The following is a 25,285-nucleotide window of genomic DNA, read 5'->3' on the forward strand; positions in this document are numbered from 1 at the left end:
AGGTGTAGTAGTGTACCAGCAAACAAGTGAATGTTTGTGGGGGAGCACGGAGACACAAACCCTCTCCCCGTGATGCCCTTCTCACATGTCCATTGAACACACAGAGGCATATCCCAAACAAATGAAAGGTTTAAGGAGAGAGGATGTTGGAATCCATTTCACAGCAAACAAACAGGCACCAAGTTTTTAAAATACTGACTGGTAGCTGCTGGTTTTATGGACACGTGTTTCTGGTTTTGAATTGCTGCTGGGGTGTGTGTGTGCACAAACCTGTATGTTTTGCTTTCTTTCAGTTTCGCATTTTTCTAGCCTTAACTAAAGTTCTCTACTTTTCTTCATCAGCTTGCAATTTAAACACACACACACACACACACACACACACACACACACACACACACACACAAAAACAACTCAGGAAATTTTGGCAGCAGTTTATGGTTCATTTCTCTCACTGTGCACATTTTTCTATGACCTTCTAGCTAATGTCAGTTATGTTCACTAATACATGCATTCTTGTGCACACTTACCTGAAATACACACATTATTTGTACACGTTATGTGGTTAGAGAACTTCATTGCAATATTTGGAGACGTTTTGGCTCACTTGCTTTTTCTGTACGTGTGAATTAAGTAGGTTTGCGTTAAAATGCCAGACCAAACTGAATTTCTCCTCCAATTCTTGGGAATACAAATAAATTGCTGGGGAAGCAATCAGTGGGTGTTGGCACATGTAAAACACCTACCTTCCTTTCCCCAAATGCAAGTTTCCCCGTCTCCTCATTCACCTTACAAGGAAAACATGAAACTAAATTTAAAAAATTCCTTCCAGTAGCATCTTAGAGACCAACTAAGTTTGTCATTGGTATGAGTTTTCGTGTGCATGCACACTTCTTCAGATACACTGAAACAGAGGTCACCAGGAAACATGAGATTGAGATTCTTGTGTTTTCCTCTTAGTTCTGCATTAGGTCTTGCTTTATCGCAGGTGTCTTGCTCCATAATACTTACCTTTGTGCTGGCACCTGATAATGGCTGGTTCCTGTATGTCCTGTGCTGCCTTTCAAGTCATCAACAGAAAGCAGAAATAAAATCAAGGTCCACTGGCATTGTCACTTCAGTTTGTCATGGCTGGCCAATGAGTGCTGCTTCAATGGCCTTGAATAATAATCTCCTTCAGATACCATAGGACATATTCTTACTGCCTTTGCAATGATTACTGTGTTGTTGTTTCATCTTCTAGGTCCAACAACCCAACGCCAGGTTCAAAATGGACCCTCTCCAGATGAAATGGAGGTTCAGAGACGGTAAGGAGCAAAAAATAATAATCTGCAAAGCACTGTAATTTTTTAAGCAAATACCAACTGTTGCTGATATAATTGAGCCTATCAAAACACCAGGGCATTCTTTCAGAAACTGTGCTACTGTGCAGGCCAGCTGTCGCTATGAAACGTGATGCAATAAATGGAATTGTTATCCCATCAAAGTGGGTGGTAATTTTAGCCGCTGCTTCTATGTTTGCATCCTGTTCTATTAAAACCAATCAGTGTATTTGCAACCCATGAGATCCCCTGTGTTGATAAAATATGTTTTGCCCATCAGGAGTGTAGGACTCTGGGCTCCATCAGTTCTGTTCTGTACTATAAGACACCATAGGAAAGAAATGGGAAAGCATGATCAAGATATGTGTGAGACGGATCTGCACTCCGATCACTGCTCTCGCTTTTATTTTTCTGAGAAGCCTCATCCCTTACCTCTTTATTATTTATTGATTAGATTTATATCCTGCACTTCCTCCCAGAGGAGCCCAAGGTAGCAAACCCATCAAAAACAATTATTTTGAAATATTAAAAAAAACCATTCAAAATCCATTTTTAAACATTTTCTGAACTGGTAATTTCAGGGTTGCCAGGAACAGTATCTTTCAGCCATCAAATGCCTGGGTAAAGAGGATTTTTTTAAAAATCCTTCTGAGAGTCAGTAATGAGGGAGATGGATGCACCTCACCTGGGAGGGCATTCCACAAATGGGGAACTACCACCGAAAAGGCCCTGTCACAGGTAATTGCCGGCTGGGAAGCCCCCGGAGGTGACCCCAACAGCAAGGCCCCCTTAGTGGTACATAGGGCTGTTTCTACAGAAAGTGGGGGTGGGGGTGCTCTCAGAGACCACACGGCATATATGCAATTTATAATGTGGACCTTCCAGTTTAAGATTATTATGCTGGTACTTTGCTTAGGTGATGGGAGGCAGCAGGGTTAATGAAGTTCCTTGCATGATCAGTTTTGGCTATCGCAAATTGTGTTGGAGTGAATCAACAAACTGACATTCATTCCTAAGCCATCTTCACAATGTTTTGCTCGGTTATGTTTGTGTGTTTATTTTCTTAAGCTTCTTAAACAAGCTTAAGGTGCTGGGCCTCTAATTATCAAGAGGATCACATTATGTAGAGAACATCCTGCTGGCTACATCTACCTTAGTGATTATTTCGGACCATTGTGTATGGTTCCGTTTCCTAAGATGGCTTGTGATCCCCTTATTGGCTGCTCCTCAAGATGACCCAAATGAAATACTTTATCAATCAAAATCAAGACCATTTAGAGACATGGGTGGTTTCCCCCAGTTTTCATGCCATTTGTGACAATTAATTCTGCATTTTCACAGTTTCTGGACCTTCCAAAGTTCAGCATGGGATATTTCCAGAAGCTCTCTGAACTATCCTTGAGAGGGGCTGTTTGCAAGTTACCATGATATGTGAGCAAAGTATTCACAAATCAAGGCAATGCTTGCATTCACAGCAGCATCTGTGACTTCACAAACCAGAGCATACAATGTTGTAGACAAGGGACATGAATTCCTGTCGCTTTTGGTGCAGAGATCCTGACTTCCATTCAGCAAGAGGTTACATCCAAATGAGGGGCCTCTGGCTTCATGTTGGCTGCCAAAACTGTGATAATAAGCCACGTTGAAGATCCCACAGGGATTGGCCTGGTTAGAGTGGTGCTTGCCACAACCGATCCTTCAAGATGGCCTCTCCAAGAGGCAGGGGCTACTGCACTCAACTGGTCCAGTCAGGAGCAGGGTAGATGCCCGCTACTACCGCTATGGATGTCAGAGAATTCAGATGGAATGCCAATGTTCATTTCTGCATCCAACGTCCAGAACTTAAAATACCAAATAAAATCAGTAGTCACTATTGTTGTTTTTAGCCCTCCAATGATATGTAAATTAGAACCATAGAAGGGACCCCAAGGAACATCTAGTCCAACCCCCTGCAATGCAGGAATTGTTTTGCCCAACAAGGTGCTTGAACCCACAACCCTGAGATTGAGAACCTCATGCTCTACCAACTGAGCTATCTTGCTTATGTTTCTCCCACATTCCCCTTGTGTTTCCTTTGCATTGAAGTAAATGGTATGGAACAATTAATTGCATAAAATTCTGCCATGGCGGGCAGCGGGACTAATAACATTGGGGGGGGGGGCAATTAGATTTACAGTGCAGCCCTACGCATGTCTGCACAGAAGTAAGGCTTATTTCCAGGTAAGTGTGTGTAGAAGGGGATGCAATTCAGCAGGGCATACTTATGAGTAGCCATGCAAAGAATGGCTTTGTTAGCTCATATGTTAGCTCAAACAATTGTGCTACCAAAGAGGGCACAAATTATACAGTGGTGCCTCGACTTATGAATTTAATCCGTTCCGAAGGCACCTTCATAGGTTGAAAAATTTGTAAGTCGAAAAGCGCCATTGGAAAGGCGATTTCCCATAGGAATGCATTGGAAACGGAAAAATTCGTAAGTCGAAGCAACCCCATCTAAAAATTCGTAAGTCGAAAAAACCCTATCTAAAACCGCCGCGGTTTCCATTCGGATGTCGAGAAATTCGTAAGCGTGTGGCCATTTGCCCCATTCGTAAGTCGAAAAATTTGGTTGTTGAGTCGTTCATAAGTCGAGGTACCACTGTAACTGCAAGCAGCAAATCTTCCAAGGCAGTTTCGATCTGAAAGGCCCTCTGGTGGGAATTCCTCGAAACTACATGCTCCTTTAAAAGGCTATGGTTCCATCGCATGAGAATGATGCTGGCATACCTGCTACTTTTCCAGCCCTGAAGCAAATAGTAAAAGGATGTGAAGGAAATAGTTCCTGAGGAATAGTCCTTTGGGGGGGGGGCTTTCCAAGCTATATTTTCTTGCTATACCTGGACTGCAGAAGCAGATACATGTTCCACAAAAAAAAGGTGTTGCTTCCTATATCTGAGAGCCATTTATGGAGGCATATTTTGGGAATATGATTAGGAAACAATTACATTTAGGGCTAATGTTGCTGAAAGCCATTTCACACAGATAGTTAGCCATCACATTTTTGCCAACAACTGCTCTTGTATTTTCAGGCGAAAAACCAGAGGCAGATCATAGGGATCTTGAATACGGGATCCTAACAAAGCAGTTTCTGGCTTCTCCAAGAGCATGGCAATGGTTTTCCTGTCCCTGAGGGGAGAAGGAAATGAAGTACAAATAGTAGGTCCTTGGAAGTAGGACTTAAGCAAATAACCACCTCCAGCTGCAAAGCACGTACCGCTCCGGCGGGAAGGTAAACGGCGTTTCCGTGCACTGCTCTGGTTCGCCGGAAGCGGCTTAGTCATGCTGGCCACATGACCCGGAAGCTGTACGTCGGCTTCCTCAGCCAATAGAGCGAGATGAGTGTTGCAACCCCAGAGTCATTCCCGGCTGGACCTAATGGTCAGGGATCCCTTTACCTTTACCTTGAGCCAGAAAGCCAAATGGCACTGCAGGTATTAAATCCTTTGTTGTTGTTTAGTCGTTTAGTCATGTCCGACTCTTCGTGACCCCATGGACCAGAGCATGCCAGGCACTCCTGTCTTCCACTGCCTCCCGCAGTTTGGTCAAATTCATGTCTGTAGCTTCGAGAACACTGTCCAACCATCTCGTCCTCTGCCGTCCCCTTCTCCTAGTGCCCTCAATCTTTCCCAACATCAGGGTCTTTTCCAGGGAGTCTTCTCTTCTCATGAGGTGGCCAAAGTATTGGAGCCTCAGCTTCAGGATCTGTCCTTCCAGTGAGCACTCGAGTCTGATTTCCTTCAGAATGGATAAGTTTGATCTTCTTGCAGTCCATGGGACTCTCAAGAGTCTCCTCCAGCACCATAATTCAAAAGCATCAATTCTTCCTAATAGGTAACAATTTATCCCATAAAACCAGCCTTCACTAGGGATCTTAGGCCTATAATAGCCAGTTCAGCAAAGGTTGAGCTTGCTGGCATGCCGTTGAAATCTGAGTGAAACCTGATGAATTTAAAGCATGCTTCACTTTCTCCTGGAATACATCACGTTTCCATGAGGGGTACTGTGAGTAGAAACAGCTTTCTACTTGTATATCCTCCTAAGAGTAACAAAAGGTGTGCCTACCTGGAGAGGAACCTTGTCAAAGACTGTACTGCAGCCTGTTCCAGCGTGACTGTCCCCTCTCCGCCACAGGGCCATTCTACCATCAAAGTTCCCTGAGGGAAGGACCCGCTTTTGAAAAGGTAGATACACTATTGTTCTTTGTGGTTCCTTTTTAAAATGCTGTTTAGGGTTTCCGCTAAATAACCCCCCCCCTTGTGATGATTTGTATGCTTAATGCTGGGCTATAAATACCTAGTAGCCTTGTACCTGGCATTGCTCGGAAAACCTAAGAAAACCACAAGAACAACAAAAATTCAATGCGGTTTTGAAAGGTTCAGTCCGCCATCTTGATTCAAAATGGTGCCCAACGTAGAGAGAAACCTACAGGTACTCCTTGAAATCAGCCGCCATCATGCAAAAGTTGGTTACAGTCTCTTAACAGGTGTTCCACATATAGTAAACAGGCAAACAACTTTCCAGAATATATAGTAGATTGTAATAAATGAACGATGACGCAAGAAAGCTGTTTTGTGGGCATCACCCCCCCTCCACCAACAAACTATACCCAGCGCAAACAAAGCCAAAGTCTCTGGTCAAATGCACATTAGGAACTAAAACTTGATTTGTTTTTCCTTATTCCCCTTTGTTTTAGGCAAGCCATGGAGCAGCAGCAGCGCCAGGAATCTCTGGAAAGAAGGACCTCTACCACAGGCACGTATCCAGCTTTTGTAAGCAACGCAGGTCTCGCCTTTCCCCTGCTTGCCTCCTTTAACTTTCACCTGCTCCCTGGAAACGGTTTGGCCTGTTGAGTATTGCTGCAATTATCCTGTGGCTTGAAAACATTTCAGACAGACATGGGAAGTACAAAGAGGGATGGCAACTGCGCAAGTGCAGCTGACGTCAAAACTTAGCTCATTGTGCTCTGGGATTCAGTTGCTCCTTGTTTTCTGCAAGGTGCTTTCACACCGCAGGATTAGAAATCGACTTTGGCTTAAATAGCATGGGATGCAAACAGAAAGCCTGGAGTGGCTACGTTCTGTTCCGTCTTCTACGTTATAGCAAACAGGCATGGCGCAATTGAAGGCCAGTGCTTTGTGGCGTGTTGGTGTTTAACTGTCCTGGCTTTGTTTGGGCATCCTTAAAACCTATACCTGTACTAATCTTTATTAAGTTTTGGCTTTGTTTTGATTTGTTTTTGATTTAATTCCTCCTCCCCAGTCTTTCTAACCATGGTGCCATCTGTCGTTCCTCCATCTTATTCTTTCTCCTTCCCCCCCACCCTTTTTCCTTTTCTGTTATTTTTTAGTTTCCACCCTTCAGATAAAAGTGTCTTCTTCCCCCTTCCACTGCCAGTCTCCTCCTCCTGACTACAGTAACTACAATGCTTCCACTTCCACGGGTGCTGTCCCGCCTCCACCTCCTTACGCCAAAGTTATCTCGTCGGCATCTTCTCCTCTCCCTGACCCTGTGGGCAAAGCCTCTTTCAAACCCCCTCAGGGGCCCAGGGAACCCCCTCTGCCCTGCCACCGACATTCTGCCTCCGAGTTCTCTCCATCTTCTGCTTCCTCCATCCCTCCGGCCTGGCCAGGCTACAGGACTGTGACACGAAGCACCAAGCACATCTCTTTATCCCCGCCACCTGCCCCGGCTTCCCATTACCCCTTTGCCCCTCCTCAGCCTACCAGGCGCTCCTCTCTCTCCTATTCCCCTCAGCCTCCCTCCCCACCTGTGACCCTGACACCCCCCGTACAAAAGGGTCTGTTCCTGCAGCCCCATATTCCAGTGGCCCTCCCTGCCCAAAACGGCAGGATGCGGGGGCCCACAGCTACCGTGGTCCAAGACACCTCCGCAAACGTACCTCAGCTAGGTCTGAACGGCCACCACGACGGACATTTTGCCACGCAAATTCCTCCGAGCTCCTCTAGGACTCAGGTAAAGAGAACAGACGAGTCCTATTTCTCGTACTTGGAAGCCGTGCCTGTTTCGCATCTGCCTGTCCTAACCGACCCAGCGGGGTCTTACATCCAGGCTTTCCCCCGGCCCTCCCAACATTTGCCTCATTCTCCACACCAGCTCTATCCATCCATGTCACACTTTGTTCCTTATTACGCCGCTGTATCTGAGGTGAATTTGCCCAAGAGGAACCTTCCTTACATGACTTCATCAACCATTTCCCACTTCAGTAAGTACTTGGTTTGAAAGAATTGCACTTATTTATATTATATACAGTGGTACCTCGAGTTACAAACAACTCAGGTTACAAACACTCCGGGTTACAGATTCCGCTAACCCGGAAGTAGTACCTCGGGTTAAGAACTTTGCCCCAGGATGAGAACAGAAATCATGCGGCAGCGGGAGGCCCCATTATCTCAGGTTAAGAACGGTTTCAGATTAAGAACGGACCTCCAGAACAAATTAAGTTCGTAACCAGAAGTATCACTGTATTAAAAAGCAAATGAGCATAGGAAGCCATGCCAGTCTGGTTCAAAAAGAAGAAGAAGAAAAGAAAGCAAAATCTAGGCAGGCGACACCTTTAGGTTTTAAGCAATAGGTTATAAGCCCAAAATTTTGACCAGGCTTTCAAGAGGATGCTTAAGTGCCCGTGGAGGGTGCAGATCAGAGGTGGCAAAAACCTGGAACTCTCCAGGCATTGTTTGATTCTCATCGGGCCCAGTTAGCAAGATCTGCAGTCAGGAATGAAGGGAATAGGGAGTCCCGTCAACATCAGGAGGGTATAGGCTCCCCAATAAAGAGGTTATATCCCAGAGAATGGCATACGTAACTAGTATAGTGTAGAACCTTTTTCAGGCCAGAGACATTTGCCTTTGTATTGTGGGCTGGTTTTTGCAAATGCTCACATCCTCCATCCCGACAAGCAAAAAAAAAAAAATGCATTATCACAATTCAGGGACACATTCCAGCAAGGCCAATGAGGGGTGTGGCCAACGGGGGTGTGGCCTAAAGAGATGGGGTGTGGCCTGGTGAGAGTTCTGAGGGGCAGATGGACCCGGAGGGCTGCCTTTGGCCCTGCCGGTGTAGGGAGGGAAATGATAATATTGGAATAGAGGAAGTAGGCATTAGATAAAAGCATGCTGTCTAATGCAGTAGAAAAAGAGTGGGAATAAAAACATCATGGAGGTAAGGATGGGAAGTCAAAATGTTAAGAGAAGTATGTGTTGAAGTTGAAGCTAATTTGTTAAAATTTCCTAAATTCAGCAAAATAAATTTTTTTAAGCACATTCAGTGAGAGAACAGGGAGTGCTGACGTAAGGGAGGTATATGTTTATTCAGTCAGCATATGTTTATTCAGTGGTCCTGGAAGTTTTTTTTCCCTGTGCCAGAATAAAAATTGGCTCGCGCCACCCTGAATTTTTTATTGAAAGGAAATACCTTGGAAAACCAAAAGGAGCAACTCCGAGCAGTGCCTGATTTAGAACACAGAACACAACTACTTTATAATGTGGTCATGGGGCATCCAGAAAGTATAAGACAATGCAGCTACATAAAAACAGTTATCATTCTTGCACACTTGATGTGCCTGCTTTCATTTTGAAAAGATATCTATCCATATTCTGCAAATAAAAAAAATGTTTTGATACTATACTATACCACACTGAAATGTAGAAATGTTTCTATGGTTGTCCTTGAGTCTTCCTGCCGCAATTACCATCCTCTCCTGCCACCACACCTTTTGAGAACCACTGTGTTAACGGATTGCCTGTTCAGTATAGAAGTCTCGTAGGCTGAGTGAGGACTTTAGTGCAATGTGCCAGCGGAGAGCACAAGCCGTAATCAACAAAGTTTTTGGTTCAACTCTTAGCTTTTATGCCACAGAAAAGGGCTACTGAAATATTGAGGGGAGGTGGGCAGTTTGGGTTGCAGAATTGGAAGGGAAGTCGTCTTTTCCTAGTGGGCAGAGAAGGCAAAGCCCATCCAAAGCAGTGCTTTCATTTGTGGCAATGCTCTGTTTCAGTTCTGGTGTGACCCTGTGCTTGTCGTTCTTTATACCCCACCATCCCAGAGAGGTTTGGAGGGTGGCAACAAGAGAACGGGCCTTTTCTGTGGTGGCTCCCTGATTGTGGAATGCTCTCCCTATAGAGGCTCGCCTGGCACCATCATCACATGTCTTTGGGAGCCAGGCAAAAACATTGCTCTTTATCCAGGCCTTTGGCTATTAAATAATCTATGGCCTGTGAAAGTGTGGGGGAGAGGGCTGTTATTATGATGGCTATTTTATCATTAGGCTGTCTGTCAGTATGCTTCTTGTTATGTTTTTTACCATTGACGTTCTGTGATGTGTTTTTAATGTTGTACACTGCCCTGGGATCTTTTGATAAAGTGAGGTATATAAATTGAATAAATAATACTAATAATAATTCTCTTAAAAGAAGCTACATACAGGTGAAACTCTGAAAGTTAGAATATCGTCAAAAAGTGCATTTTTTCAGTAATGCAACTTAAAAGGTGAAACCAATATATGAGATAGATGCATGACATGCAAAGCAAGATATGTCAAGCCTTTATTTGTTGTAATTGTAATTATTTGTCGTTAGGCGGGTCAATTATAAATGGAATGTATTTAATGCAATGTAATAGCAATGTTTATTTTTGCATTATTGTAATTATTTGTTTTATTACTGTGGAACTTCCGAAAGAAAGCATTTGTAAAAATTAAAAGAAAAATAATAAATAATAAGTTGCATTACTGAAATAAATGCACTTTACGGCGATATTCTAATTTGCGGAGTTTCACCTGTAAGGTAGCTTCACAGGCAGCCTGGCCAAAAGGCTAAACTCAGTGGGGGGGGGATGATAAAGAGAGCAGGAGTTTTCATTTGGAGAATTCTGAAATCCGCTGAGTTGTGGATCTACATCGATTTTTCGTTGTGGGCTTGAATGGAAGATACGGACTGGAAGACAACCCCAAATTAAGAGGAATATCAAACACTTTGGTGGTTTTAGAGGGCAGTATGATTTTAAGTGACAGAAACAAAGCTGTAGACAGGTAGCAATTGACACAATTGGTTTTTTTTAAAAAAAATATATTTTTATTAATTTTCCAATTAAAACCAATTATATCACATTCGTTATTTCAAATTATACACATATATATCAATCAAACCGAATATTATGCCAAATCATCTAAAAAAATTTTTTTGGGTTCCCATGCTTCAAGAAATTGGGGATTCCTCGCAACCGTCCACTGCCGTCTTTTTTCTAAAGTTCAAATCGTCTCTCCAAGTTCATAATAATCCGAATCTTTCCCTTATAGTCACATAGATGTTTTCCACTTTCAACCGATTGTTTCCCAGCTGCTGAGATAAATATCAAACAAGGTTTCACAAATGTTCTTTCTCCTGTGTGGGTTAATCAGTCCAGCCTCCCCATAAATCTTCTTGGTCTGGAGCTCCCTGTTGCGTCAACACGAAGCAGCGCCATCTTAAAAAAACTCAAAACACTTTCGTTTTCTCTCATAACCGGGTAGATTAACGATCTTTATAAAATTTACAGCTTTTCCAGGCAGAAGACCCAAACATCAAACCATAGACTCTTGGTAAATTAATGGATCTCCTTGCCCTATAGCTGAACTTAGCTTCAGGTCGCCGCTCCAATTCAAAGTGCGTCACAGCTCATAAATCCTCCGAACGCGTCCAGGACTCCTTCCGTCCAACTAGAGGGGGGCTTTTCTCGTCGGCAACTCCACATCTTTAAAAAATATGCTCAGTAACAACAGTTTATAAAGTTCAACTCACACAGTCTTTTGCTTCTCTTTCACTCCAAACAAACCAGGACATCGCGTCTGGGAAGGTACGAAGTAACTCATATGAAAAAAAATAAAAAAGGACTCACTTCCCTTATCGCTCCATCCCCATCAATCCTTCTTTCAGATGAAATACAGCCTTTGACTCCTCTCCCTCAGCAGCATAAATTTCTCAGCAGTAAACAGCGCTTCTTCCCCTCCTTCTGAAGTATGTCCATAGATTTAAGCCTAATTATCTTCTTTAACCATGGAAATCCCCGCCATGCAGATTAGCGTCCGGGAGTCCTGGCCCTTGTAAGTGCTCAGCCCAAGCTCCCCCCACTCCAAAAACAGTCAGAGTGGGTCTGGGGGCATCGCGGGCCAGCGGCCCCTCTCCGTAACCCCCGGAGAGGGTAGGGGGTTGCCATTTACTCCCCTAGCAACCGCCAAATTCCTTACGAAGGTCAGAGAGATGGAAAACAGGTCCGCCATTCCTGCCGGCGGAAACCGGAACCTCAGCAATTGACACAATTGTATGATAAGGAATTCTCGGGGTGGGGGAGGCAGAGAATGGACACATTAGTGATGGAGAGTCTCTGGCTGAGTAAAAGAACTTCCGAGAGTTAGTCAGCTGCTGCATTTGCTTATCATAGTAAGACATGATGAAGGAGACCCCTGCTGGTTGTTCCATGACCAATTGATCATCAAAGGGCAGCACAGAATTGGCCCTTCTCAGAGGCAGCACCTGTTAATATCATCATCATCATCATCATCATCACCATCACCATCATATTTATACCCTGCCCATGTGGCTGGGATTCCCCTGCCACTCTGGGCAGCTCCCAATAGAATGTTAAAAACATGAAAAAACATCAAACATTAAAAACTTCCCTGAACAGGGCCGCCTTCAGTTGTCTTCTAGAAGTAAAATAGTTGCTTATTGCCTTGACATCTGCTGGGAGGGCGTTCCACAGGGCGGGCGCCACCACCAAGAAGGCCCTCCGCCTGGTTCCCTGTAACCTCACTTCTTGCAATGAGGGAACCGCCAGAAGGCCCTCGGCTCTGGATCTCAATGTCCGGGCTGAACGATGGGGGGTGGAGATGCTCTTTCTTAATATAAGCCCTGAGAACTCGGATTATAGGCACAGAGTGAGATTGCTTGTGGATGAACAGGTTAGCACAAAAATGCATAGGGAAATGAAAGTAGTCACCAGTGCTTTGCTTTTGGGGGGGGGAGGTGCCAGCACTCTGGGTGGCTGGGCACAAAATTTCCTAGAGGCCAGGGAAAACAATTACATGGAGAACCACTACATGTTTACTTGCTATACATCTTGGTATATAGTTCTTACAGGACGCCTGTTAAGTAAATGGCCATACCTTTTTTCTGTACTCACAGTACCTGACTGTGCATGCCTTATTTTCACCATGGGTCCTATCGTCCAATGGGCTCGCAGGCTTTGGGAAGGAGGCAGCGTAGCTCCAGGATTCTGTCGAAGCCTCACGCTTCCTTCCTCAAACCTGGGGAGCATTTGCCCAGCTCAGGGAAGGAGTTGCAATGCTCTGGGGGCACCCGAGGGCCTTCCCACCTCCTTCTCCTTCGAAAAGCTGCCGATACTGTGTACCGTTGCGTACCGCCAGAAAAAAAGCACTGGTAATCACATGAAGAAGCTAAAGGGTGGGCTTTTATCTCCAGACCATAATGCAGCACCCACCTCCCCCAGGTAATTCATGAGGTGGAAGAAGAAGTATCTGAAGAAGTGTGCATGCACACGAAAGCTCATACCAAAATAAAAACTTAGTTGGTCTTTAAGGTGCTACTGAAGGAATTTTTTTTATTTTACTTCGATCCAGACCAACACGGCTACCTACCTGTAACCATGAGGTGGAGTCAGTCATTATTTTAAAACACATATAAATGAGTGTTTGCCCAAACTTTATTGGAAACTTTGCCCAACCTTAACTTTTTAATTCTTTCTTTTTGTACTCTATTCCGTTTTAGTTGTGATTACCGGTAGATAGATAGATAGATAGATAGATAGATAGATAGATAGATAGATGTTAGATAGTTTTGCTATTATCTTGAGTTTCTAATCTAGTTTTTCAGAAACTTTTACTGAATGCCCATTCTTAATTGCTTTATGTAAACAGTCAAGGGTTTTTTTTCTGTTGTTGTTTTTTGGAAAATTATATGAAGTGGCATACTTTTAAAAAATAAATAACATCTTTCTAAGTGCCCCAACCTGGTTGCTGGGAAGCAATTTTGATTTGCCAAAGATGACCAAACAGGTGGATGTTTACAAGTTTGGAATAATGTAAAGTTAAGTGTGATGCTGAGACATTTTTGCATAAACATTAGAACATAAAAATGTATCGACCCCAAATATCTGTCTAGTCCAGTTGTGTCTTTTCCGCAGTGGCCATGTTCAGTTGTGGCCCAGGGTGAAATTCAGAAGCCTCTCAAGGCTACAAATATTTAAACAAGAGAACAGGTTTAGTTGCCTATAAAATCTGTGGAATCTACTTTATCGGGAGAGTTTTGTGTGGATGTATCCTTCAGTGAGTTATGTCTAGATTAAGGATTCCCAAATTGGTGCGGAGGTAACGCGTATGTTGATTTGTTGTTGACGAGGAGAGTTGGGGCACTTCCATTTCATGAAATATCGATATTGAATTTTTTTATTATATTTTATTGCTTCTTTTATTTCTTATATTCTACTTTATTGCAATACAATTTGAAAGCCCAAAGTATGGCAGACAGCTGGGATCTGAACCCTGGGGAAAGAGTTGCCGGCTGGTGACTAAGGGATGGGGAGAGAGAAGATGAGAGGTGTTTTGGCCTAGGTCATGGTGGGTTGAAGACCCCCTTACTATTTCTGCAGCAGGGTCCCTATCTCCAAGGGGAGCTTTTTAGCCATTATATGTTCCAAAGGTAAGCGTTTGGAGCAATGAAAAGACGACGTGCTTCAGTTTTACGAGAGTGGTGAGCAAGTTCTGTTACATATGATGGAAAACACAACTTAAGTCACTCTGAAAGAGGATATTGGAGTGGCCTAAATCATTTGTCCAAGAGATCTGTGGATGAAGAGTAATAGACCTATCTTTATTATTATTATTATTATTATTATTATTATTATTATTATTATTATATATTGCACAGAAAATAGTAGCTCTAGCTAGCTGAAAAGCAACACACAGAGATCTACACGGTTGTGATGCATCACTAATTATTATATTGTACAATTATAAGATTATTGTAAGGGGGTGTCCTAGAGATGGGAAGGCCTGGGGGGGAACCCCAAAATGGGAAAAACCCATGTTTCCCCGCCATTTTTCCCAAAGCGTTTTTTAAACTGTTTGATATAGCTTAAATATTCCACACACCATTTTTTCCGGGAGGGGTGGCTATGGGAAAAAAACTGGTTTCCCCCCAATTTTTTTGGTTTTTTTCCCAGGCCTTCCCATCTCTAGGTGTGGCTTCGAGCGGGGTATGGCTGTGACTATCATGAAGGGCCGCTTCTATTGCCCTAGTAGAAGTTCTATGAATATTTGCTTGCTCAGGACCCAAACTATTCCCCAAGGGGCCTGATAGTGAGTTTTTGACATTTGACATATACTGTTCACTGGGTGGAGCATGGGTACCTGATAAATTCAGTGTCTCCTGTCTACTTTGACAGGAGCAACGATTAAGGAAAAGGGGGCAAGAAGTGTGTGGGGTGGAGCACCATGTGATTCCTGAATTATTGTTCTTTTATGTTCCAGGCCCCGTCCTTCCACCAGGCCACCCCTCGGCTGGGATACCCACTTCCTCTGGTGGTCCACCTCCGCCTCCTCCCCCGCCTCCTCCCCCTTCGGGCACTGTGCCACCCCCGCCGCCCCCCTTGCCAGCAGGCGGCGGAGGGTCCGGCACTGACGACGGGTCCGTGTCAGGACTAGCGGCAGCTCTGGCTGGTGCCAAACTAAGGAGAGTACAACGGGTAAGGAATGAGGGCTGCTGCTGCTGCTGCTGCTGCTGCTGGCGGTAGCTGTGGTGGCATAGAGTTTAGACCGGTTTCAAATCCTAGCTCTGCTGAGGCAAGTTGCTCACTGTCCCTCTCTCTCAGCTTTAGCCTTCCATCTAAGGGCAGATATTATAGGGGCACCCTTCCTCTTGCTAAGGCATAATCCTGACACAAAGTATGCAGCACTCGCCCTACCAGCACATACGCATTACACCAAATTCTTTGGTGTTCCAGGTGGGTTGCTGTTGTTGTCATCCATTTGTCTCGAGAGACAATGGAGTGCGCGTCTGTGGGTGAAGTCAAACGACTGTGTTAGTGGCACCGAAGTGACCTCCCCGGGACACAAGCCTGGGCAGTGTGTATGGGGGTCCTGGGCTGCCCAGATGACAAGACCTCCCTCTCGGCCTCGCTGATGTGGTCCAAAGGAAAGCAGGGCAATGTGCTTGGCTGCAGGAGTGGCTGGAAAGAGGCATTAAGGGCTCCATTCAACCATCTTAGACACTCCACTCTGGATTTGTGTAGAGTTAACTCCTGAGCTTTTCTTCTCCCGAAGATGTCTCACAAGGCAGGAGAGGTTTAGGATCAGAGTTTTCTTTCTCCTGGCTGTGCTAACTTCCTAGGTTGGCAGGCCCTGTCTGCCCCAAGATGGGTAGTGCCCTTGTTAATACTTCCCGGTGGAGTTTAGAACCCAGTACACTGATGTCCTGGAGGAGTGCTAGCAACTGCCTACCCAACTCAGCATGCATGGCTCTGGATGAGGCGGCTGGCTGCACTCAAGTCACGTGATGTGTGTGCAGCCAATAGCACCTTCAGGTTTTTCTGCCCCTGTGTCCCTCAGCAACTTGTCAATCAGCTTGCCAATCAGCAAGCCCATTTTTAAAAGATAAACTCCGTACAGTGAACGCATGTGTGTCGTATTGCTGCTGCTCCATGGAAGTAATTTATGCTTCTCTCGGTAAGGCTTGTGTTCACATGATATGCTTACAACTAAGGTGCTTTTGTTACTGAATTCAGTCATCCGCCTCTATAAAATAGACACACATCATTGTATCATATCACTTCATAAGCGTGCATGTACACATCAGTTCAGCAGACAAATCTTCCTTTAAAAATAAAAATAAAAATGAGATAATATGAAGAATTCGTGTCCTGCAAACAAAAAGCAACGCACACACACACAATCCACAGATGGCCTCCTATTGTGTTTCATCCACTGGTTGTCTGGACGGCGACACCTGCCCTTAGTGCCTTGCATTTTTTTGCCATCTTTCTCTGCTTAGACAGCAAAATCGGGCCCCCGTAGTTCCCAGTTCTAAAATGCTGGTTTCTGTCTCAAAAGCCAGAGGATGCATCAGGAAGTGGTGCTTCCAAGGGCGATGCCAATCGGACGAGTAGTGGTGGAGGCGGACTAATGGAAGAAATGAATAAACTACTGGCAAAAAGGTTGGTGGTTCTCACTCCTGCCTGCAGTAATTGAGGGGTGGGATGTTGTGCATTATCTGTGAGAAGCACTGCCTCTTATCTAATTTTCCCCCCCACAACAGTTCCAAGAATCTTAGAGAGGGGGGGAGAGGTAGATTTGGCCCACTATAGCCCTCATTAACCTAGTTGCTAATCTCTAACCTAGGGAGACCAGGGCAACTGTCCTTGGAGGTTTTCAAGCCAAGGGGCTGCCCAAATTCCACAGTGGGGGCAGGGGATTAGAATGTAGGTTGGGATCTACCAGTAGATCCCTGGGTGATCTGTAGTAGTAGTAGGTTGGCAAGAGTTTATGGCTCCCGGTTGTTTAACCATAGCAGCAACAACAACACAACTTTTCCCACCTCGGAGATGGTGCTAAAGAGAAGAACGCTAACCAGGAGTGGGCTTTTGTGTGAAAATACTGTGAGGGTGGCACTGTGGTCTAAACCACAGAGCCTAGGGCTTGCTGATCAGAAGGTCAGTGGTTCGAATCCCCACGACGGGGTGAACTCCCGTTGCTCGGTCCCAGCTCCTGCCAACCTAGCAGTTCGAAAGCACGTCAAAGTGCAAGTAGATAAATAGGTACCACTCCAGCAGAAAGGTAAATGGTTTTTCCGTGTGCTGCTCTGATTCGCCAGAAGTGGTTTAGTCATGCTGGCCACATGACCCAGAAGCTGTCTGTGAACAAACTCTGGCTCCCTCGGCCCATAGAGCGAGATGAGCGCCGCAACCCCAGAGTTGTCCGCGACTGGACCTAACGGTCAGGGGTACCTTTACCTTTACTGTGAGGGTCAGTTCAATGCTGATCCTATAAACCAACATCTAGGCTCAGAATTTGCCCAGGCACCATGTTCACACAGTGCATAGTTAATCTACGGTATGGTTTCCCAAACTTAGGTCTCCAGCTGGGGGGTGTTTTTTTTGGACTACAACTCTCATCATCCCTAGCTAGCAGGACCAATGGTCAGAGATGGTGGGAATTGTAGTCTAAAAACAGTTTGGGAAACCCTGCTCTGTGGGATTCGCTCCCAAATAATATGTGATGATGGCCAACAACTTGGGTGAATTGAAAGAGGATTGCACCAATTCAAGGAGAAGGTTTCCAGTCGCTACCAGCTACAGTGTTCTCCCTCCACTCTCGAAAGGGATATGCCTCTGAAATCCAATTGTTGGGAATCTCAAGTGGGGAGAACTGGTGGGCTTCTCATAGGCATCTGGTTGGATGCTGGACTAGATAAGCAATTGACCTGACCCAGCAGAGCTCTTCTGGTGCTCTTTGTGTTCTTAATTCCAGCCGTATGTCTTCTGCACTTGACTCTGGTTGGTAGATCTTGGGGTTTTGTAAAAAAAACAGCTACGCAAGTAGCTCTGACATGCCACCCCAGCTCTGCTTTACTATTGCTTTCTGCATTGCCTCTGGGAGAATAACTACTGTTGTCTAGTACAGATTCTTCTCTCTGCCTTCTGTGCACACACACACACAAATTCAACTAAGTAAGGTAAGGGAGCGGGGAGGGAAGAGCATGTGTGAACTACCTGGTTCTCTGAATTCTGTGGTCGGTGAATATTTATCCGAGGAACTAGTTTATAGTCTCTCCCTTCACTCTGTCCTAAGGAGGAAAGCAGCGTCACAGTCGGACAAGCCAGCTGACAAAAAAGAAGAGGAAAGCCAAAACGTAAGTGGAACACCGTCTCACACGGTGGAGTTTGCAGTAATGAAAAATGTCTCCCAAACCAGCTGGTGTAAGAAGGCATTGTATTCCATTCCTCCCTGCATTTGTCACTTGCAACCCTGTTTCTCTTCTGCTGCGAGTGCGAATTCGCCTTCTGCACAAAACGATGTTTTCAATCTCACTGTCTGCTGCAGTCAAATGAAGCAATTTCAGCTGCCTAAGACTGGCTAGCATGCAGAGGTCCTCCTTCCACACACATTGACATCAGGACTTGATGACGTGCCATCACTCTTAAGTAATTTTTGTATAATTTACAAACATTGTTTTCAGCTCGCTTTTAATATCGAGAAAATTTAACATGGAATACGTACACTTACACATACACACAAACATATACGGAGCCATGTAAAACACTCCTATATTGCGTCCTATGTGAAAGGAATGAGACGGGTTCCTTTGGGAAGAATGTTCTGTAGTACAAAAGAAGTGAGGCCCAGTCCTGTTGTATTTTGCAGAGGGGAATAAGTCCTCTGATCTTTAGACACTGGACAGAGTATATAATGGCCACTATCCATGAATACAAATACAAACATTATTTATTTCTGTAGCTGAGGCCATTGCAAAATACATAAAGCAGAACAAAATATATTACATAGTTAAAATAATTAGTAAAACAAGGTGTTCTGTTTACTCTCCCGAAGAATTAAACTTATCCCCAGAAACATTTACTATAACGGCACAGCAGGCCACTTTTTCAGAGGTGTAGGGGGATCTGTCCCCTAATAAAAAGTTAACCGGATACCCAACCGATCTGTCAACTGGGGGATTTAAATCCTTGAGCAAGACTGCTCTTAGGTCCTTGTAGATTGGGCAAACCAGTAAGTAGTGGGGCAAATCTTCAGGGACATAACCTCCATGTTGGCAAACTCTTTGTAAGGAATCCTGCAATGGCAGTCTTCAACTATGGCAGAGTGCGAAGACTGGAAGGTCGGTGGTTCAAATCCCAGCAACCGAGTGAGCTCCTGTTGCTCTTGCCCAGCTCCTGCCAACCTAGCAGTTCAAAAGCACATCAGTGCAAGTAGATAAATAGGTACCACTGCGGCAGGGAGGTAATCGGCGTTTCCATGCGCTCTGGCTTCCGTCATGCTGTTCTGTTGCACCAGAAGCGGTTTAGTCATGCTGGCAACATGACTCGGAAAGCTGTCTGTGGACAAACGCCGGCTCCCTCGGCCTGAAAGCAAGATGAGAGCCAAAACCCCATAGTCACCTTTGACAAGATTTAACCGTCCAGGTGTCCTTTACCTTTTCTCTTCTTTTTTTTTTTAACCTCCTCTGTCGGAGGCAATATGCTTCTGAATACCAGTTGCTGGAAATCGTAGCTGTGGAGAGTGTTGTTCTGCTGAGGTTCTGCTTATGAGTTTTGCATGGGCATCTGATTGGCCACTGGCACGAGAAGATGCTGGACTGCCTGCGCCTTTGGTCTGAGACCCAGCAGGGCTCTGCTTATCTTCTATGTTCTTTTACAGGAAAAAAGCTGCTCCTAACATAGCAGTCGTAGGAAAGAGCGAGTTCTTCCGAAATGTTAATCCGAAGCTTTGTTTGCTTGTTTTCTAGGAAGAGGCTAGCACCTCTCCTTCCCCCAGTACGCGAGGCCCTGTTCAGCAGCAAAATTCCTCAGGTATTCTGTTCCGCTACGCGCTGTTCTCCCTTTGAAAGCAGTCAGCAAGTAGGTCAGTGGTGGAGCCTCACTTGAGGAACAAGCAGCCCATGGGGAGGTCTGCGGGCTGCATAAAAACACAGAAGTTGCAGAAAGACTAGAGGATTCTGGGTGGTCTCTCCGGGGGCGGGGGAGTCCCAGGTTCAATAGATAAATCATGGTTTGTTTCCAGATGCAAGCATAGTGCTACACATGAGCTACTGGCATATCGTTGCCCCGGCCACTCTGGGCGGCTCCCAGCAGATACAGAGACTTAATAAAACACTAAGCATTAAAAACTTCCCTATACAGGGCTGTAGTTTGTTTGTTTGTTGTTATAATAATGATGGGGAAGAGGGGGAAAGCAGCACAAAGCCAAGCTGCTCCTCCACCATCTCTTTTGTTCACTTTGCATGGATTTCGTTTTTCAAGCAGATGCTGGAAAGAAGCCTTGGGAGAGAAGCAACTCTGTGGAAAAACCCGTCACTGCGCTACTCTCTAGGTGAGCTGCGGGGTCTCCCTTTGTGGGTCCACCAGCATGCACTGGAATGTGCGCATGCTGCAGCTGCATGCGCTCACGTCATATCCTCTCTCGTTACATTGCCATAGAAATCCATCAGTGGGGAGGAGTCCTGAACCAAAGAGCCCCATTCAGTTCCAACCGTCCTTTAGGTATTGAAAAACTGCTCTGGCTCCTCTCTCTTGTCTTTGCCGCTTATCCGTTGCGAACTCTCGCAAATCCTTCCGTTCGCCAGCTGACTTCCTGCCTGCCTGCCTGCCTGCCTTCATGCAACTTGCCACTATGTTCGCTTCCCTGCCGTTGAGCAAACGTTGGTCTCAACAACTTTTGTGTAGAGACAAAGCTCCCTCCCCCCAAAAATACTACGATGTTAGTTTGCACAATTCTGCAAAGCTATATGTTATGTAGCCCTCTGACGATGCAGTACATTTTTTGAGAGCCAGACGGCGCATTATATTGAATGCATAGTTTGGCACTGCGTGATGGAAGAAGGAGGAGGAGGAGGAGGAGGAGGCAAAATCTTAAATAGCAGCCCAAGGGTAGTGGTGGTCTGATCGGAATCAGGATTGTGGACTGGTTTGTTTTAGCTCTGTCCTCCTGTGTCTTCTTGCTGATGAAAATTCTGCCCCAAGGCTGCAATTTGTCACAGGAGTGTGTGGAGCTGTCCCCGCATGCTAACCTTAAAGGGGACTATAACACCACAAGCAGCGACTTCAATTCCTTGCCAAAGAGCAGCTTCCAGGAGCTATTTTTGTTGGCGGTCATTTATATTATTTATTTGTTTATTCTACCATATGTTTTTCAAAGAGGCTTTTGTGGGGGGGGCGGGATAGGAAACATATAATATACAAAATTTAAAATATAGAGTAATAGATTGTTAGCGCAAAATTCACGAAGCGCAAAAGCCCTCATGAAATAAAGCTGTGTTAACCTGGCTAGCATGGTGCTGCAAGAAGGAAAGGGTTTGGATGTAACACTAAGCCTGCTAGCCTGTGGTTTGTTTTCAACTCCAGGAACAAAGGAGCAAAGTGGGGACTGCTTCAGTCTTCAGGCAGCTCATGCACAAGCTAATTTTCCTAAACATGGCTCATAGGGTTGCCAGACTCAATAGAGGACAGGACTTCTGTGCCTTTAATTGCCCTGCTCTCTTTTGAGTCTGGAAACCTTAAAGAGAAACCAGCAGACCCTTTGCTTGGGAATTAAACAAAGGGTCTGCTGGTTTCTCTTTAAGTTTTCCAGACTCAAAAGAGAACAGGGCAATTAAAGGCACAGAAGTCCTGTCCTCTATTGAGTCTGGCAACCCTAATGGCTCAGGGTGACTGTTACGCCCAAGCATGGCCAGTGTGTGGCTTTATGAGTGTGTGGCTTCATTTTCGGATGAAGGACACTATCCAAATTTCAATGAAATCACCATCATCACATGCTGCAGAAACTGTCCACATAGTTTGGCCTTCCTTTTTGCACCTGGCAACTTGTAAAACCATTCTTTGCGCACTGCACAGTGTTGGCCACATGAGGGGCTCCTGCCTCAAGCTCTGCAATAAGTAGTGCCCAAGTGCTTAAGAAGTGGCCGTTGTGTGTAGATGGTGGCACTCTTTTCTGTTGGCACGTCAAGCCACATATGACTTAAAAGCTCTTTTATTGGGGGTGGGGGAAAACAAGGGCAGGTGTGGCTGGGAAAGGAGAAAGTGGTAAAATAGCTTTCCGGGTTGTGTTTTCAAACGTGGCATGGTCAATCATTAACAGCAGTGAAAGGGCTCTGCTGTAAAGTAGCCATAGAAACTATCTTTATTAGCATTACAGATTTTAAAAATAAATAAAAATAATCCTCACGTCCCCTGATGCATTTCGGCTCACTCCTCCCCCTTTGCCAGTGCAGTCTCCTCTTGGGAACAGATGTATTTTGGGTGACGCACGGTGGGTGCTGCTTAGCGCTGCTTGCTTAGCAAGATCATGCTGGCTGCTGAGTGCTTCCGGGTGATGCAAGAGGGAGCAGTGGAGGGTCAAAGCCAGGCACCCCCAAACTGCGGCCCTCCAGATGTTTTGGCCTACAACTCCCACGATCCCTAGCTAACAGGACCAGTGGTCAGGGAAGATGGGAATTGTAGTCCAAAACATTTGGAGGGCCAAAGTTTGGGGGTGCCTGCTCAAAGCAGTTAACCACTTTGTGTGAGGAAGAATGGCCAACACCATGGCCAGTGGCTTTAGAAAACGTTGGGGAATGTCCCTCTTTGTTTTATTTTGTTCCTCTCTTTTTCAAGGATGAAGCCTGCAAGCAGCAGCAATGACGTGGCCATGGACACCTTAGATTTTGATCGCATGAAACAAGTGAGTTTGGAGGTTTGCCCAAAGAATGCAGATAGGAGCAGTTTTTCATTTATTCTTTGGGTTACAGCAGGCATCCCCAAAAACTGCGGCCCTCCAGATGTTTTGGCCTACAACTCCCATGATCCCTAGCTAACAGGACCAGTGGTCGGGGAAGATGAGAATTGTAGTCCAAAACATCTCGAGGGCCGAAGTTTGGGGATGCCTGGGTTACAGCTTCTTGCTGTAAATAAGAGCATAGGGAGCAGCCTTGTTATACCAGGTCAGGCCTATTGCCCAGGATAGCGGTATGTCAGTTTAAGAACAGCCCTGTTTACAAACTATTCGGTTTACGAACTCTGCAAAACCGGAAGTAGTGTCCCAGTTTGCGAACTTTTCCTCGGTCTAAGAACGGAAGCCAAATGGTGGAAGGGCGCCTCGATTTAAGAACGGTTTCGGTTTAAGAACGGATTAAGTTCGTAAACCAAGGTACCCGTGTATTGGCAACTCTTATCAGTAGCAGTTCTGTGTAATCCTGGGCAGACATAGAACCTGCAGCCTTATTCCAAAGTTCATGCCAGAATACCTAGGTGCTATGCCGACCCTTTCACCATAATAAACTATGGAAAACGTCCACACATGGCTGCTTCAAAGTCAGTGACTGATAAAATCAATTCTGCATCTCATGCAGGTGATCTCATGCAGCATAAGGACCAGTTAAGTGCTTTGTTAGGAGAAGTTCCATTTACACCAATGCAAAGGACTTACTTTCTTTCTCTTTCTTTCTTTCTTTCTTTCTTTCTTTCTTTCTTTCTTTCTTTCTTTCTTTCTTTCTTTCTTTTCTCTCTCTCTCTCTCTCTCTCTCTCTCTCTCTCTTTCTCTTTCTCTCTCTCTCTTTCAGAGGACATTTTAATTTTTTAATTATTATTTTTTTGTCTTTCAAGGAAATATTGGAGGAAGTTGTAAAAGAATTACACAAAGTAAAAGAAGAGATAATCGATGGTAAGAAGCGAGGAGGGGTGGTTGGGCATTGGCCAAGGGTAGAATTGCAGAAGGTACCACAAAGGTCACCTAACCCAACGCAGGAAGCCCATTGCTACAGCCTCCCTAATAGGTGCCCATCCATCCTCTGCTTACAAACTTGCCCATCACTTTCTGAGAGTCCACCTCCACCTGAGGTTGTCTGTTCCACTGTTGAACTGCTTGATCAGTAATCACGTACCCCAGTGTGTGAGCATTATAGAACTGTAGAATTGGAAGGGGACCCTGAGGATCATCTAGTCTAGGGGTCGACAACCTAAGGCCCATGGGCCACAAGCAGCCCATGGGGGTCGTTTAACCGGCCCATGGACCCCCGCCGCCCACTTGGTCAGCTCCCGTGCACCGCACTAAACCAGCACGGAGCAGAGCAGGGGCCGCCTTCCGCAATGCTGGGTGGCTTCCCATTGGCTGCAGGAAGCTCCTGCAACCAATGGGAAGCTGTGCACGCCTCCTCCGCGCCAGGAGCGTTTGCGCATGTGCGTGTGTGTGCACGTGCTCTGGCCCACCGTAACGTCTGCGGGACCGTGAACCGGCCCAAGCCACAAAAACTTTGCCGACCCCTGATCTACTCCAAGAATATGCAGCTGTCCCATACAGAGGTCGAACCTGCCACCTTGGCGTTATCAGCACCACGCCCTAACCAACTGAGTTATCAAACTCTAATCTGCTGAGATGCCTTCGCTTAAACATGGGGTGTACTCACCTTCCCCCATCCAGTCCTGGGAACTAGGAGTGCGGGTGAAAACACTGTGAATTACCTCTTAGGACAGGGAATAGCCAACATGGTGCCCTCTGGTTGCTGTGGATGACAACTCCAACATCCCTGACCGTCGGCTGTGTTGGCTGAGGATCATGGGATTTGTGGTCCGTATCCGAATGGTGCCACGTTGACTACCCCTGTATCTGCAATTTCTAGCCCCGTACCCACAAAGAAATATTCCCATGGAGAAGGAAATACGATTAAGATTGTGGTGTAACTATCCCCAGAGAGACACCTGGAATAGTCTTTTTTCTGCCACTAGGTCTGGAATGTTTGTGAATCCTGAGAAAGGTCAGCAGAGCCTCATGTCTGATGAAAATCCGGTTTTGCGCCCATGTTTATATTTGCTCTCGCTGCCACATCAGCCCTGCCTTACACACACAACTGAACAGCCTTGCCTTGGCATCCTTCCAGGGCAACCCTTGCCGCTCAATATATTGCTTAAGCCAGGAGTGGCTTGCCTGCCACTCTCCCATCATCCCATCTGCTGTGAGCCAGATGTGGGCAGCCTGTGATGCTGTTGGACTCCATCTCCCATCAGCCCCTGCCAGCCAGCCAGCCAGGGCAGTGGTCAAAGGTGACGGGAGTTTGTAGAGAATTGTAGAGTTCGAAGGGATACCCCCAAGGGTCATCTAGTCCAACCCCGCTGCAATGCAGAGCCGTGGTCCGGCAACATCTGGAGGGGCCACAGGT

General features: G+C 45.6%; 1 protein-coding gene across 20 annotated transcripts in view; it reads left to right on the forward strand.

Moving 5' to 3' along the window:
* EVL (Enah/Vasp-like) overlaps positions 1–25,285 on the forward strand; it is a 149,603-nt gene that overhangs the window by 122,943 nt on the left and 1,375 nt on the right. For 5 of the 20 annotated variants that reach the window (XM_088655408.1, XM_088655372.1, XM_088655402.1 and 2 more), the window contains 11 exons: positions 1,241–1,304; positions 6,052–6,110; positions 6,706–7,581; positions 14,899–15,113; positions 16,477–16,580; positions 18,214–18,274; positions 19,886–19,949; positions 20,400–20,469; positions 20,577–20,639; positions 22,749–22,815; positions 23,736–23,793. In XM_088655408.1, coding sequence (XP_088511534.1) covers positions 1,241–1,304; positions 6,052–6,110; positions 6,706–7,581; positions 14,899–15,113; positions 16,477–16,580; positions 18,214–18,274; positions 19,886–19,949; positions 20,400–20,469; positions 20,577–20,639; positions 22,749–22,815; positions 23,736–23,793 — 1,701 coding nt within the window. The remainder of the gene's footprint in view (positions 1–1,240; positions 1,305–6,051; positions 6,111–6,705; positions 7,582–14,898; positions 15,114–16,476; positions 16,581–18,213; positions 18,275–19,885; positions 19,950–20,399; positions 20,470–20,576; positions 20,640–22,748; positions 22,816–23,735; positions 23,794–25,285) is intronic. The other 15 variants (XM_060271873.2, XM_035106117.3, XM_060271871.2 and 12 more) reach the window with 8 other exon arrangements.

The sequence above is a fragment of the Zootoca vivipara genome, chromosome 1, assembly GCF_965207765.1.
Source record: "Zootoca vivipara chromosome 1, rZooViv2.hap1.1, whole genome shotgun sequence".
Lineage (NCBI taxonomy): Eukaryota > Metazoa > Chordata > Lepidosauria > Squamata > Lacertidae > Zootoca > Zootoca vivipara.